The following is a 12,501-nucleotide window of genomic DNA, read 5'->3' as shown; positions in this document are numbered from 1 at the left end:
AGACCTCCCTAAACACTTAAATTTCACAGAAATGAAAGATTTGAGAATATTCCAGCTCACTGTTTCATTCCACCAGTGTGTGTATTAGAGTGCTGACTCATATGCTTGCTAACTGACTGTGCATTTACCAATACTGGTGACTGCTGAAAACCCAGCACAGCTGACTACTTCATTATCCTAATGTAACCAGAAAGGAGTGAGACAGAGGAACTGATACTAAGATGTACTCTGCTCCGGTTAATTCAACATCTAATTTCCTAAAAGGAAACAACTATATGAAATATTAACCATAGAATTGCAATTCCTGCTCCCAATAGTTAACTGATAAATGTGGTAGTTCTTCTGGTAATTTTTTGCTAGTAAAATTTATTTCAGGTCAAACCAAGGCCTTTTAGAAATGATGCACATGTTGGGGGGAACAGTAGAGAAAACCAGCACTTTAGAGTCCATACATTAATTACTTAAACAGGAGAGGCTTAACCCCAGAATAATTTAATAATTTATGAGGAACATTTCAAATAAACATTTCAAAGAGACATCTAAAAACCAAGATACCAGAAAACAATTCTAATTAAACATAATTCCTCCCCAAAGATTTCTCAGTCCTAATAAAATGCTTAAGGGACAGAAGTTTCTTTGTAAACAGAAATGATAAGTCTGTTTTAAAAGTATAATATTCAGGGGACTCTGACCTTCTGTGCAACATACAACAATCAAAACGATATATCAATAACAGTGATGCCAGAAATCTAACAATGACGTCCTTTCCCTTAACTATAATAAGCCTTGGATTCCCAAACAGGACACTGTTATGAAATGAGCAAAAGCCGAACAGTGTGGGCTGAGTAATACTAACTCAATCTGCATTGTTTTTCTTTGCTACAAATTGGGAGACAGGATAGTGCATTTTGGGGTGAAGTCAGAAACTAACCTTAAGGTTCTAGAGCTGAAATCCTAACTTGCAGTTTTAATTTGCTCTTCAGAACCTTAACCCAGCATTCCAGTTAACACAGAGCACAGGTTCCTCCTGTGTCAAAACAACAGAATCTGCAAAAGCAAGCTGAGTCCTGAACAGCTGAAGCTGGGTGCACCATGAGGCAGGGAGGGGGCGGGGAGCAGCAACAACCTAAGAGGTTCAGAAATGGATACACTCCAGTGGTTGAAAATGTGTTATTCAAATAAAAGCATAAATACATACCCTTGAGGAGAGAGTTTGTCTAGCCATCCCGATTTAACCTTCCTTGCAGATGGTCCATAAAAACAGGCATAAGGAGATATCGCATTTGAGGAAAAGACGGACAAGTCAGCATTTCCACTTGTTGAGCTTAACGGATAACTGTGCCTGTTAACGGGGTCCAGAGTCAATGTTTTCTGAGTCCTTGATTTAGATGCCTTTGAATTTTTTCTTCTTAAACTCTGGAAGCACTCCTCAACTGTTGAATATTCTGAATCACAAGCGCAGTCCGCTGGAAAATTGTTCTTGTCCTCTCGTGGTATCCAAATATCTTCTACCTTTTCTTCACTTACAGTCTCCTTCCTGTTGTCATATAAGCTAAATGGGAAAGAATAGTGTATACATTTCAAAGTGTTATGTGTCATTGAAGTCATCAGTTATCTTTTTAAAGTTATAAACAACCCATCACAGAAATTTAAGCCAGGAAAGTCTTAGCATTCAATTTCCCATCTGATCATTTTTTAAAGTCTTCCAGAAAAATGAAATACGAATCTCTCATTATCCTAAGACATATTTAGACACTACTAAAAGTAATATATTTTTTTCTTATGAATCATTTAATCTTATCTATTTAGTTTAGGGGCTGCATATGGTGGAAAGGATGGAGAGTGTAGTCTTTGCATCACAATTTAAACATCTTCACCTGCACCGTAAGTGTGGCCAGCCCAACCTCTAGTCCCTGGGCAACATCGTGAACTACTAACTTATCTCTCTGGAGACCTCTCTTCTAAACATGTTGCCTCTTCTCTGACTCCCCATTCATTGACTCCAAGGACTCTATGTTGCATAATATAACAGAACAGGGAGTATGTCTGACTGGTCAGAGCTTTAATATTATTTTGCAACACTAATAAGGAAAAACCATACCACACTGCTAGCTAGAAAATGAAAAAGGGTCAAGGTTACACTAAGAAGGTAAAAGCTATGTAGCATATAGTATTTATTGTAATACATTTATCATAACTAAGCAAATCACTATAAATTTACAGAATGACAAAATTGAGTCACTGAGTAATTATGTATAAAGTTTTTTTTCCTAGTCAATAAAACAGATATGCTTAGGGGTCAAATTACATCTTTCTGAATCTATGATTCTAAAAACCATTACTTCCTTAAAGAATTATTTGGCCTGGCCCCTTTCATATTTTGCATTATAATAAGTTCAGACAAAATGTTTGCTGAAGATATGCAATTAGTATGTCAGTATTTTCCTTAAGTTTTAGCATTTTCCTTAAATTTAATTTCAACTTCAGGAAACCTACAACAGTGGTAGCCTTGGAAAATGAAAAAGAGAAGATAAAACAAATGTTAAGTAATGAACCAGGACAACAAAGTTGTAAAAACGTTGAGAAAAATATATAATTTAATTTAGTGCCTTAGAAAGTCTATTAATTTCATGTGTGATCCACATAAGTGGCTAATTCAAGCCACAATGCTGCACTTCTAGTAGAAGGGTACACTAAGCTACATTTGTAAATATTCTGCCCCCCACAGTAATATTTTTTACACTGCTCCTTTATCCTTCATATTAACATGACTTTTGATCCTTAAACTGCAATCATAGTCACCACATATTTGCCACTTTGGGGAGAGGAAAAGCAATTTTAATTGAACAAAGACCAAAATAATCTGCTACAGAATATGCTTGATTTACAGACTCTAAATTCAATTATTAAAATGAGTTCTATTATCAACACATTTAAAAAGAAAAGATTTGAACTTACCAATATAAACTATTTTCTTAGAAACATAATATGAGCAAGAAGTCACTGTACAACTCAAAAGAATTAATCATGACATCATACCTTGATTTGACCAAAAAAGAGTTTTTGTCAGTCATTGCTTCCCCTTTGAGTGTTTCTTCATGGGGCCAAAATTCATTCTTTATAGACTTCTTCTGTTAAAAAAAAAATATATATATATACACTCTTTTAGGGTTCCAATATTCTACAAAGATCTACAATATCTGGGTTTAGTTTTATTAAACAAATGTCAAATGACTTTGATCAATTTTCAGTAAAAAACAATTTAATTAGGGAAATTAAACAGTAGCTTTGGATGCCTTTTTCAATGTTTAATTTGAATCTTTAATTACTCATCATTTCCATTAAGAAAAATAGAATATGTTAATAAAAAATAAAATATATTTACTTTTACTTTTCAAATAATTTTTCTTCCAACTTCTTTTTGATCATGACCAAGAAATAAAATGGCAAAAGAGCACAAGTGCTGAAAAGAAAGACTGAGCGATAAACTGAGCAACTAAGACAGGTGAGTCGTTAGAAGTCCACATTTGGGTCCATAATGCAAAGCAAAATAAGGGAAGAGGACTGTTTGCTTTTGGTTTTTATGTATTTTTTTCTGTCCCTTTTTTTTTTGTATTTATCCAAAGCTGGAAATGGGGAGGCAGTCAGACTCCTGCATGCACCCCACTGGGATCCACCCGGCATGCCCACCAGGGGGTGATGCTCTGCCTATCCTGGGTGTAGCTCTGTTGCAACCAGAGCCATTCTAGCACCTGAGGCAGAGGCCATGGAGCCATCCCCAGCGCCCGGGGCCAACTCTGCTCCAATGGAGCCTTGGCTGCGGGAGGGGAAGAGAGAGAGAGGAAGGAGAGGGGGAGGGGTGGAGAAGCAGATGGGCACTTCTCCTGTGTGCCCTGGCCAGGAGTCAAACCCGGGACTCCTGCATGCCAGACCGACGCTCCACCACTGAGCTAACCGGCCAGGGCCTTTTCTGACCTTTTCTTTTTCTTTTAATTAATTAATTAATTAATTGATTTTTTTTTTCTGAAGTTGGAAACAGGGAGGCACTCAGACAGACTCCCGCATGTGACCGACCGGGATCCACCCGGCATGCCCACCAGGGGGCGATGCTCTGCCCATCTGGGCGTTGCTCTGTTGAAACCAGAGCCATTCTAGCGCCTGAGGCAGAGGCCATGGAGCCATCCCCAGCGCCCGGGCCAATGGAGTCTTGGCTGAGGAAGGGGAAGAGAGAGACAGAGAGGAGGGGCGGGGTGGAGAAGCAGATGGGTGCTTCTCCTGTGTGCCTTGGCCAGGAATCGAACCCAGTATTCCTGCACACCAGGCCGACGCTCTATCACTGAGCCAACTGGCCAGGGCTTCTGTCCTTTTCTTAAAGTAACTTCTCTTGCAGAAAACTTTGATAACTCACTGACCTGTATTTACGAAATCAAACTGAAAATGTGTTTTTGTGACATATATTTAAAGATAAAAATTTAGCATGGTTTTACTGAACAGAATTTTACCAACAAAAATTTCATTCTTCAACATAACACATTCTTCAAACAGCTTACAGAAAAATAAAGCAGAAAATATAGGCAGGAAAGCAAATAATAGGCAAAAAATTAAAATGTATGCAAACAAACCTTGGAAGTTTCTAGTCTCTGGAAGAGAAAGGTCTCTCCATAAGGAAAGATGGAAGATGAATTCTCCTCATTTGAATCTTTTGGAGAAATTATAGGATGAGAATGGAAAGATGTGAATAATGTAAAACATTATTTAAAAAAAAGGCATGTATTTATTTTAAAGCAATATTAAAACTTAAGCTTTATTCTTTGAGAGTCCAAAATTATGTTCATAATTCTTACCCCAAATAAACTCACCAAATGGTCTTCCTAATGTAGCACTCACTATATACACCCCCCACATTATATGACATATTATTCATTTCTTAAAGTGTGATGTGTCATGTGTGTGTGTGTGTGTGTCCTTGCTAAACTCTAAGATCTACATTAATACAACCAAGCACATTTCCCACTGTATACAGTAGAAATTAACATGGTGCCATTTTTAATGTTAATTCCAAAATAAGAGAATAGTATTAACAGAGGATACTTATAATTCTATAATTTTCAATAAAATTATTAAAAATTCATTAACAAAACAACTAGACGTTATATCACTCAAAATACACGAATCACTTAATATAATCCCTCTAATTCCATAGCTACTAACACATCTGTAAACGAATTGTTTTAAAAGAATTCCCACCATCTTTGAATCACACCAATCTACTAGAAAGAATATAGCAAAAACAATTTTAAAAGGGTCAGTACCCAAGTGTTTGTCAACTTGTTGAGAAGAATGTTCCTGAACTTATAGAGGCAGAATTCTCAAAAACAAGAAAAGTCTCTGTCAATGATCAATTAACCAGAGCAATGTCAGCCCTTTTCTGTTACCATGGCAAAATTACTTTCCATAAATCTGTGTTCTGCACTCAGACTGTCAGAAACCACTTAATTCGGTTAAATGCCTTTGACTGTGGCTAATGATGAATGAAGCCTGTACAAAAAACCATCTTTTTACTTTATCATGTACAAATTTCCAGGAGTTTGAGTATATATTACTGTCTCTTCTTCACTTACCTTTAAAAGTATCTGAAGTACTACGAACCCTAGCAGACAGTCTTCTCATTATCCTCTCTTCCCCAGGTGAGCTACCTTCTCAATCATGATTTAGACAAATTTAGGACTATCATCAAATGAGTGCCAACTATTTTATAAAGACTTGAAATTCTAAGACTCACTTTGCTGTGTCACAGATTTTCCAGTTGAGGTAGCAACATTTCTTCTTTCTCGGAAATAGCTTAAAGCAAAGGAAAAAAAATAGGTTAAAAAAGATACATAAAAATGGGAAAGTTAGCGTCGACCTGGCATGCAGGAGTCCCAGGTTCGATTCCCGGCCAGGGCACACAGGAGAAGCGCCCATCTGCTTCTCCACCCCTCCCCCTCTCCTTCCTCTCTGTCTCTCTCTTCCCCTCCCGCAGCCAGGGCTCCATTGGAGCAAAATTTGCCCAGGCACTGAGGATGGCTCTGTGGCCTCTGCCTCAGGTGCTAAAATGGCTCTGGTTGCAACAGAGTGACGCCCCAGATGGGCAGAGCATCGCCCCCTGGTGGGCGTGCCGGGTGGATCCCGGTCGGGCGCATGCGGGAGTCTGTCTGACTACCTCCCTGTTTCCAACTTCAGAAAAATACAAAAAAAAGGGGGGGGGGAGTTACTATCTTGAGCAAAGAATTAATTATAGAGACATACATTCTTTTGGGTAGAGAAACCAATACACAAAAAATAAATTTGATTTTAAATAAACCAAATCACCAATTTCCACAATCCACTTTGTTTTTATCAAAAGTGCAAAGAAAGAGATTTCAACTGATTTTACAAGTGTTTGCTTCTCATATTAATAATTCACAAAAGCAAACATATTTATCCAAGGCTAGTCTGAACATAACGCAATTTAAAAACTCATTTCCATAACCATCTGAAAAACTATTTTTCTACTTATATTTCAGTATGCATGCAGTGTTTCTGTCATTAGCTTTATAATATTGAACAAAAGCTTGTCTGGTTCTATGAGCATGCCAAAATACAAAAAACTTTTCCTTAAAGATCTGATGGTCTTGGGAGAGAGACATTACAAGTAACTAATTAGAAAACAATCTAACAGCAATGACAGAGGGACCCTGTGGAAGCAGAGGGTAACAAGTACCTACGACCATATGAAAGAGTTCCACCTAGTTTACCAGCTAAATGGAACATCAGGACACTGTCCTTACATATACATCTGCCCAAGTAACTACATACAAGTAAGTAAAAAAAGAACAGAAATCAATAAAACAGAATATGAACAAAATTTTAAAATCACTGCAACCAAAAAGGTGGTTCTTTGAAAAAACTGATAAACCTCAGGGAAGAAAAATAAGAGAGACAGAAGACATAAATTACCAATATCTGAAATGAAAAGGGGGACATCACTACAAATCCTACAAACATGAAAGAAGTAATTACAAATTACTAAGAAAACTAGACAAATAAATTCAACAACTGAGATAAAATGGAAAAGTTTTTTTAAAAGATACAAATTACCAATATGATACAAGAATAAATAGAAAATCATAATACTCCTATATTTATTAAAGAAATTAAATTTAGTAATTAATCACCTACCCACAGAAAATACTCTATGCCCAGATATTTCACTGGTGAATTCCACTAAACATTATAAAAAAAAAAATGATACCAATTCTACACAAACTGCTTCAGAAAATAAGGAAAGATTCTCATTTGTAAGCCTATACTGTATTACTGATATCAAAACTAGTCAAAACAAAACCACTGAGGCCCTGGCTAGTTGGCTCAGTGGTAGAGCGTCGGCCTGGCATGCAGGAGTCCCAGGTTCGATTCCTGGCCAGGGCACACAGGAGAAGCGCCCATCTGCTTCTCCACCCCTCTCCCTCTCCTCCCTCTCTGTTTCTCTCTTCCCCTCCCACAGCCAAGGCTCCATTGGAGCGGGGTTGGTCCGGGCACTGGGGATGGCTCCTTGGCCTCTGCCTCAGGTGCTAGAATGGCTCTGGTTGCGACAGAGCAATGCCCCAGATGGGCAGAGCATAACCCCCTGGTGGGCATGCCGGGTGGATCCCGGTAGGGCACATGAGAGAGTCTGTCTGACTGCCTCCCTGTTTCCAACTTCAGAAAAATACAAAACAAAAAACAAACAAAAAAAAACCCAACACAAAACCACTGAAATAATAACTTACATAAAAGAAAGCATAGGTACTAAGCTCATGGACCTTGGCCACAGAGAACAATTTATGAATTTGACCTCAAAGGCAAGGGAAGCAAAAGCAAAAATAAATGAATAGGACTTTATCAAACTAAGAAGCTTTAGCATAGTAAAAGAAACTGACAAAAATCATTAACCAATGAAATGGGAGATGATATTGGCAAACAAGAGCTCTGAGAGGGAGTTAATATCCAATATATACAAAGAACTCACAAAGCTCAGAAACAAATAAGCAAACAATCCAATTAAAAAATGGGGATAGGACCTGAACAGGCACTTCTCCCAAGAAGACATACAAATGGCCAACGGATATTTGAAAAAATGCTGATCATCACTAGCTATCAGAGAAAGGCTAATCAAAACTACAATAATATACCATCTCACACCTGCTAGATTGGCTATTATCAACAAGACGGGTAATACAAATACTGGAGAGGCTGTGGAGAAAAAGGAACCCTCATTCACTGCTGGTGGGAATGTAAAATAGAATAACCATTATGGAAGAAAGTATGGTGGTTCCTCAAAAAATTAGGAATAGAACTACCAAATGACCCAGCAATCCCTCTATTGGGTATCTACCCTAAAAACTCAAAAACAGTGGCATGTAAAGATACATTCACCCCCATGTTCATCACAGCATTATTCACAGTGGTCAAGACATGGAAACAACCGAAGTGTCCCTCAACAGAGAGTTGGATAAAGAAGATGTGGTCCATATATACAACGGAACACTACTCAGCCATAAGAAATGATGACCTATTGCCAGTTACGACAACACAGATGGAATGCCCATACACTGATGTTACTATAAATCAGTATCGCTGCTTTCGAGGAACGGTTTTGCATTACCTACCAAAGTGGAAGATAATCGTATCCTATGACAGCAATTCTACTCCTCGGTATATATCCTACAAACATTCACATAAATACGCTCCAAGAAAAAATAATAAAAAAATAAAAAATATATGTCAACATGTGAATGAATAAACAAGTTATGGAAGATTCACACAAAGGAACATTATGCAACAATAAAATAACTGACATGCTGCAACATCTCTAAAACATGATGTTGAGTGAAAGATGCCAGCTACAAAACATTACTCGCAGTACGATTCCATTTATATGAAATTCTAAAACAAGCAAAAATAATATAGGGAGATCAGGGCTTGCCTAATGCCAGGAGTAATTTTACTGCGAATGGGTAAGAGAGACTTTTTTAGGGGGGTGTGGGGTGGTGCTAGCATTGATCTATCTATATCTTCATGTGGTAGAGGTCACATAGGTATACATATTTGCCAAAACTCACCAACCAGGATACTTAAAATGAGTCTATATGAAAATAGATATAAATAACACTGATTTACATTTGTCTTCAAATAATTTATATATAAACAAACACACAATAAACAGGCAAAATACTAGGCCATGTTGAGAGTATCAAATATCTGCAAAGGAATGACTACCCTGCTGGTGTCCCACAATGAACTATTCAACAGCAGTGGAAGTAAGCTACAACCACGAGCACCAACACAAGGAAAAAGTCAACCTGACTAAAAGAATACACACTATATGACTATTTTTTAAATCACAGAACATTCAAAACTATATTGTATGGAGCATACTCAAAAGGTAAACCCTAACTAAAAAAAAAAAAAAAAAAAAAGATACTTTTTTTTTGGTAATAAATTTTTATTTAACATCATGATAGGAGTTGTCATTGGCAGAAAAGTAGTATAAAAGTTGAAGATTGCTTTTAAATTTGAAATATAACGCATGATTAATTTGTGAAACTTAAAAACCCATAAAGAAAAGAAGCAGTCATCATCCTTGTTATTATTATGCTTTTGAAATCACGGTCAGGTTACCTAAAAGCTCTGAGCCTGGTTCGCTCTTTTCATGAAGGAGAATAAACACAGGACTTGCTGCATAGGAATATGTGGGAATTAAAGAGATAATGCATTTAAGGAGCATCAGGTGTGCCCTATTCAATGTAAACACACAGCAAATGACCCAATCATTACCATTTTTATTAGAGAAAATCATGGTTGGACCTCCTGATAAACCTAATATGCATATTTATTTCTTAAAGTCCTTGAAAGTATGAACACTCTTCATTTGTAATAGTGAAAAAGTATCAACAACCTAGCAGAAAAATGGAGTTTTTTTCTTTTTAATAAAATACTCTATAGGAGTTATTGTTTAATATAACATGCATCAATGTGGACAGAACTCAGAAATAATATTAAGTGAAACACCAAGTTGCAAAACAATAACTGATTATCAGAGGGAATCCCTAGCATACCTACAGATGCTATTTTCTCACAGTTTTTTTTTTGTTTTTTTTTGTATTTTTCTGAAGCCGGAAACGGGGAGAGACAGTCAGACAGACTCCCGCATGCGCCCGACCGGGATCCACCCAGCATGCCCACCAGGGGGCGACGCTCTGCCCACCAGGGGGCGATGCTCTGCCCCACCCGGGCATCACTCTGTTGCGACCAGAGCCACTCTAGCGCCTGGGGCAGAAGCCGAGGAGCCATCCCCAGCGTCTGGGTCATCTTTGCTCCAGTGGAGCCTCGGCTGCAGGAGGGGAAGAGAGAGACAGAGAGGAAGGAGAGGGGTAGGAGTGGAGAAGCAGATGGGTGCTTCTCCTGTGTGCCCTGGCCGGGAATCGAACCCGGGACTTCTGCACGCCAGGCCGACGCTCTACCACTGAGCCAACCGGCCAGGGCCTCTCACATTTTTTGAACACTAAAGTTGCCAAGAAAAATAGTGGTATACAGGTTAATGTAAAAAAATCTCCTTTTATGATTTACACTTACCTATTACTTAAGCAAGGTTGCCACAACAAAAAATAATCAAACATATACCATCATCATTTCACAGAATATTTGTCTAAAAAGAAATTCGGCTCTTACAATTCATAACAGACTATATCAGATTGAATACAGATTATTACAAAAATGAATTTAAAAAAAGAAAAGAAAAACAATAAATAGGCAGCAGTTTAAACCAGCCTTAAGGTTTATATAATATCTAGCTAAACACACAAATCTAAATTCAGAAAGCATGAATGTACTAGTGACAGCATAGATCAAGAATGTGAAATTTACAATGCACAGATAATTAAGACAACCTATAAACTTCCCCCAAAAAAGTCCTCATGATAAGAATAAAGTATACATATTAGAAGGATTACAGCACAAAAATCTGTATCACAAAACTTTTTTTTAAGCAACAAAAGTTGCAGTTCAAATGTGCACCCCAAGAAGAAAGATCCATTGGATGTGAACAACAAGAAGGAATTTATCTACTGAGATGAATTCCCCATGATCAAAAAAAGGTCCAATTTTTATAAATAATAAGAGCTTAGAGGCCATCTGTGGATGGGCTTTTCTGTATACCAAGAGAAATCTCAAACTGGACTTTTGGCTTCCCACCCTAAGCCCTGAGTAAACTATTAAAAGTTTATTCCTGGTTTTATCTGTTGACCAATGGACTAAGACCTTAGTCCAGGTCTTAGTCCATAATGACCAATCAGAATGCCTAGTACTGACCAATCAGGATTGCAAGATTCAGACCAATTAGAAATGTTCAAATTTAGATACCTCATTTACATATAATGGACCTACCTGGGCAGAAACTTTGGATGTAGAAGATGGTCTCCCCTTTCTCTGGGTGGCATATGATTTAGGTTACTACCTGAGTCAGTGCCTCCCAGGCTGCAACTCCTTTTGCTCAAATAAATGCTTTTCATTCTTTATTACAGTCTAGAACTATTTTTAGTTTACAAAAATATATTTTTTCACACAAAGTGGAACTTTTTTAATTGTGAAAAATAAAAAGTATAACCATAATGTATTCTTATAAAAATTATAGATATATAGATATCCTATCCTCAACCATAAATCAAACTATCTCAAGTTTGATTTATTTATATGTTCAAGTCAAAATTTTGCAGGTGATTTTATCATAGAATTTATAAAAAGGCATTTTAAAGAAAAAAATCTAAATCTTGTATTGCTAGGCATTTTTCTGCTATAACACAGAATACAGAGTTTTTCTTAACCATGGAAAAGATGTGATGAGTTTCTGTTTTCTTAATTCAATGCAGCTGACAATGGCTATTATTTTTCTGTACAATTTTTGCTTGTATATAGATTGACATTAAAGTCTAAAGTATTATTATCCATTTCTAATCTCTGCATCATTCTATGTATATCTAGAGAAAAATCGCTAAGATTTTTACTTTTACAAAAAGTTTAAAGAAGGCTGGAGACTTAAGGTTTAGATTTCAAACTTTTGAAAAGCCCTTCAAAAGTCAATATAGTACCTCAGTCTTATAATAAATTAAATTTATTGCAATCACAATGCTGCCCCACAAAAGCATCATCCTCCCCATTTACTCTGCTGCCTTCCTCTCCTGTCCCCCAAAACAATCAGGGGCACAACACCTAAAAGAGAAGGCTCTTTGACTCGTCCACGGATAAAAAAGTTGCACGTAAGATGTATAAAAATCATTAAACTGGGGAAGATAAAAGTACCTCTTCAGTAACTGAAAGATACCTGTTCCTTCCTGCCCTGAGCATGAAGGAGGCTCTTCCTGGAAGGATCACAGGACACCCCACGACTCCAAGGAAATGACAGCTGGTTGGACTTGCTTTCAGCTTGGAGGCTTCCATAGGACC

General features: G+C 37.3%; 1 protein-coding gene across 4 annotated transcripts in view; it reads right to left on the bottom strand.

Moving 5' to 3' along the window:
- Nucleotides 1-12,501, bottom strand: part of ARAP2 (ArfGAP with RhoGAP domain, ankyrin repeat and PH domain 2) — a 179,100-nt gene that overhangs the window by 146,818 nt on the left and 19,781 nt on the right. For 3 of the 4 annotated variants that reach the window (XM_066279123.1, XM_066279126.1, XM_066279124.1), the window contains exons 3-6: nt 5,783-5,841; nt 4,623-4,699; nt 3,040-3,131; nt 1,199-1,552 (exon numbers count right to left, since the gene is read on the bottom strand). In XM_066279123.1, coding sequence (XP_066135220.1) covers nt 1,199-1,552; nt 3,040-3,131; nt 4,623-4,699; nt 5,783-5,841 — 582 coding nt within the window. The remainder of the gene's footprint in view (nt 1-1,198; nt 1,553-3,039; nt 3,132-4,622; nt 4,700-5,782; nt 5,842-12,501) is intronic. The other variant, XM_066279125.1, reaches the window with a different exon arrangement.

Source organism: Saccopteryx bilineata, chromosome 5 (assembly GCF_036850765.1).
Source record: "Saccopteryx bilineata isolate mSacBil1 chromosome 5, mSacBil1_pri_phased_curated, whole genome shotgun sequence".
Taxonomy (NCBI): domain Eukaryota; kingdom Metazoa; phylum Chordata; class Mammalia; order Chiroptera; family Emballonuridae; genus Saccopteryx; species Saccopteryx bilineata.
The sequence above is the reverse complement of the archived record's forward strand: the minus strand, read 5'-3'. Positions and strand labels throughout refer to the sequence as shown.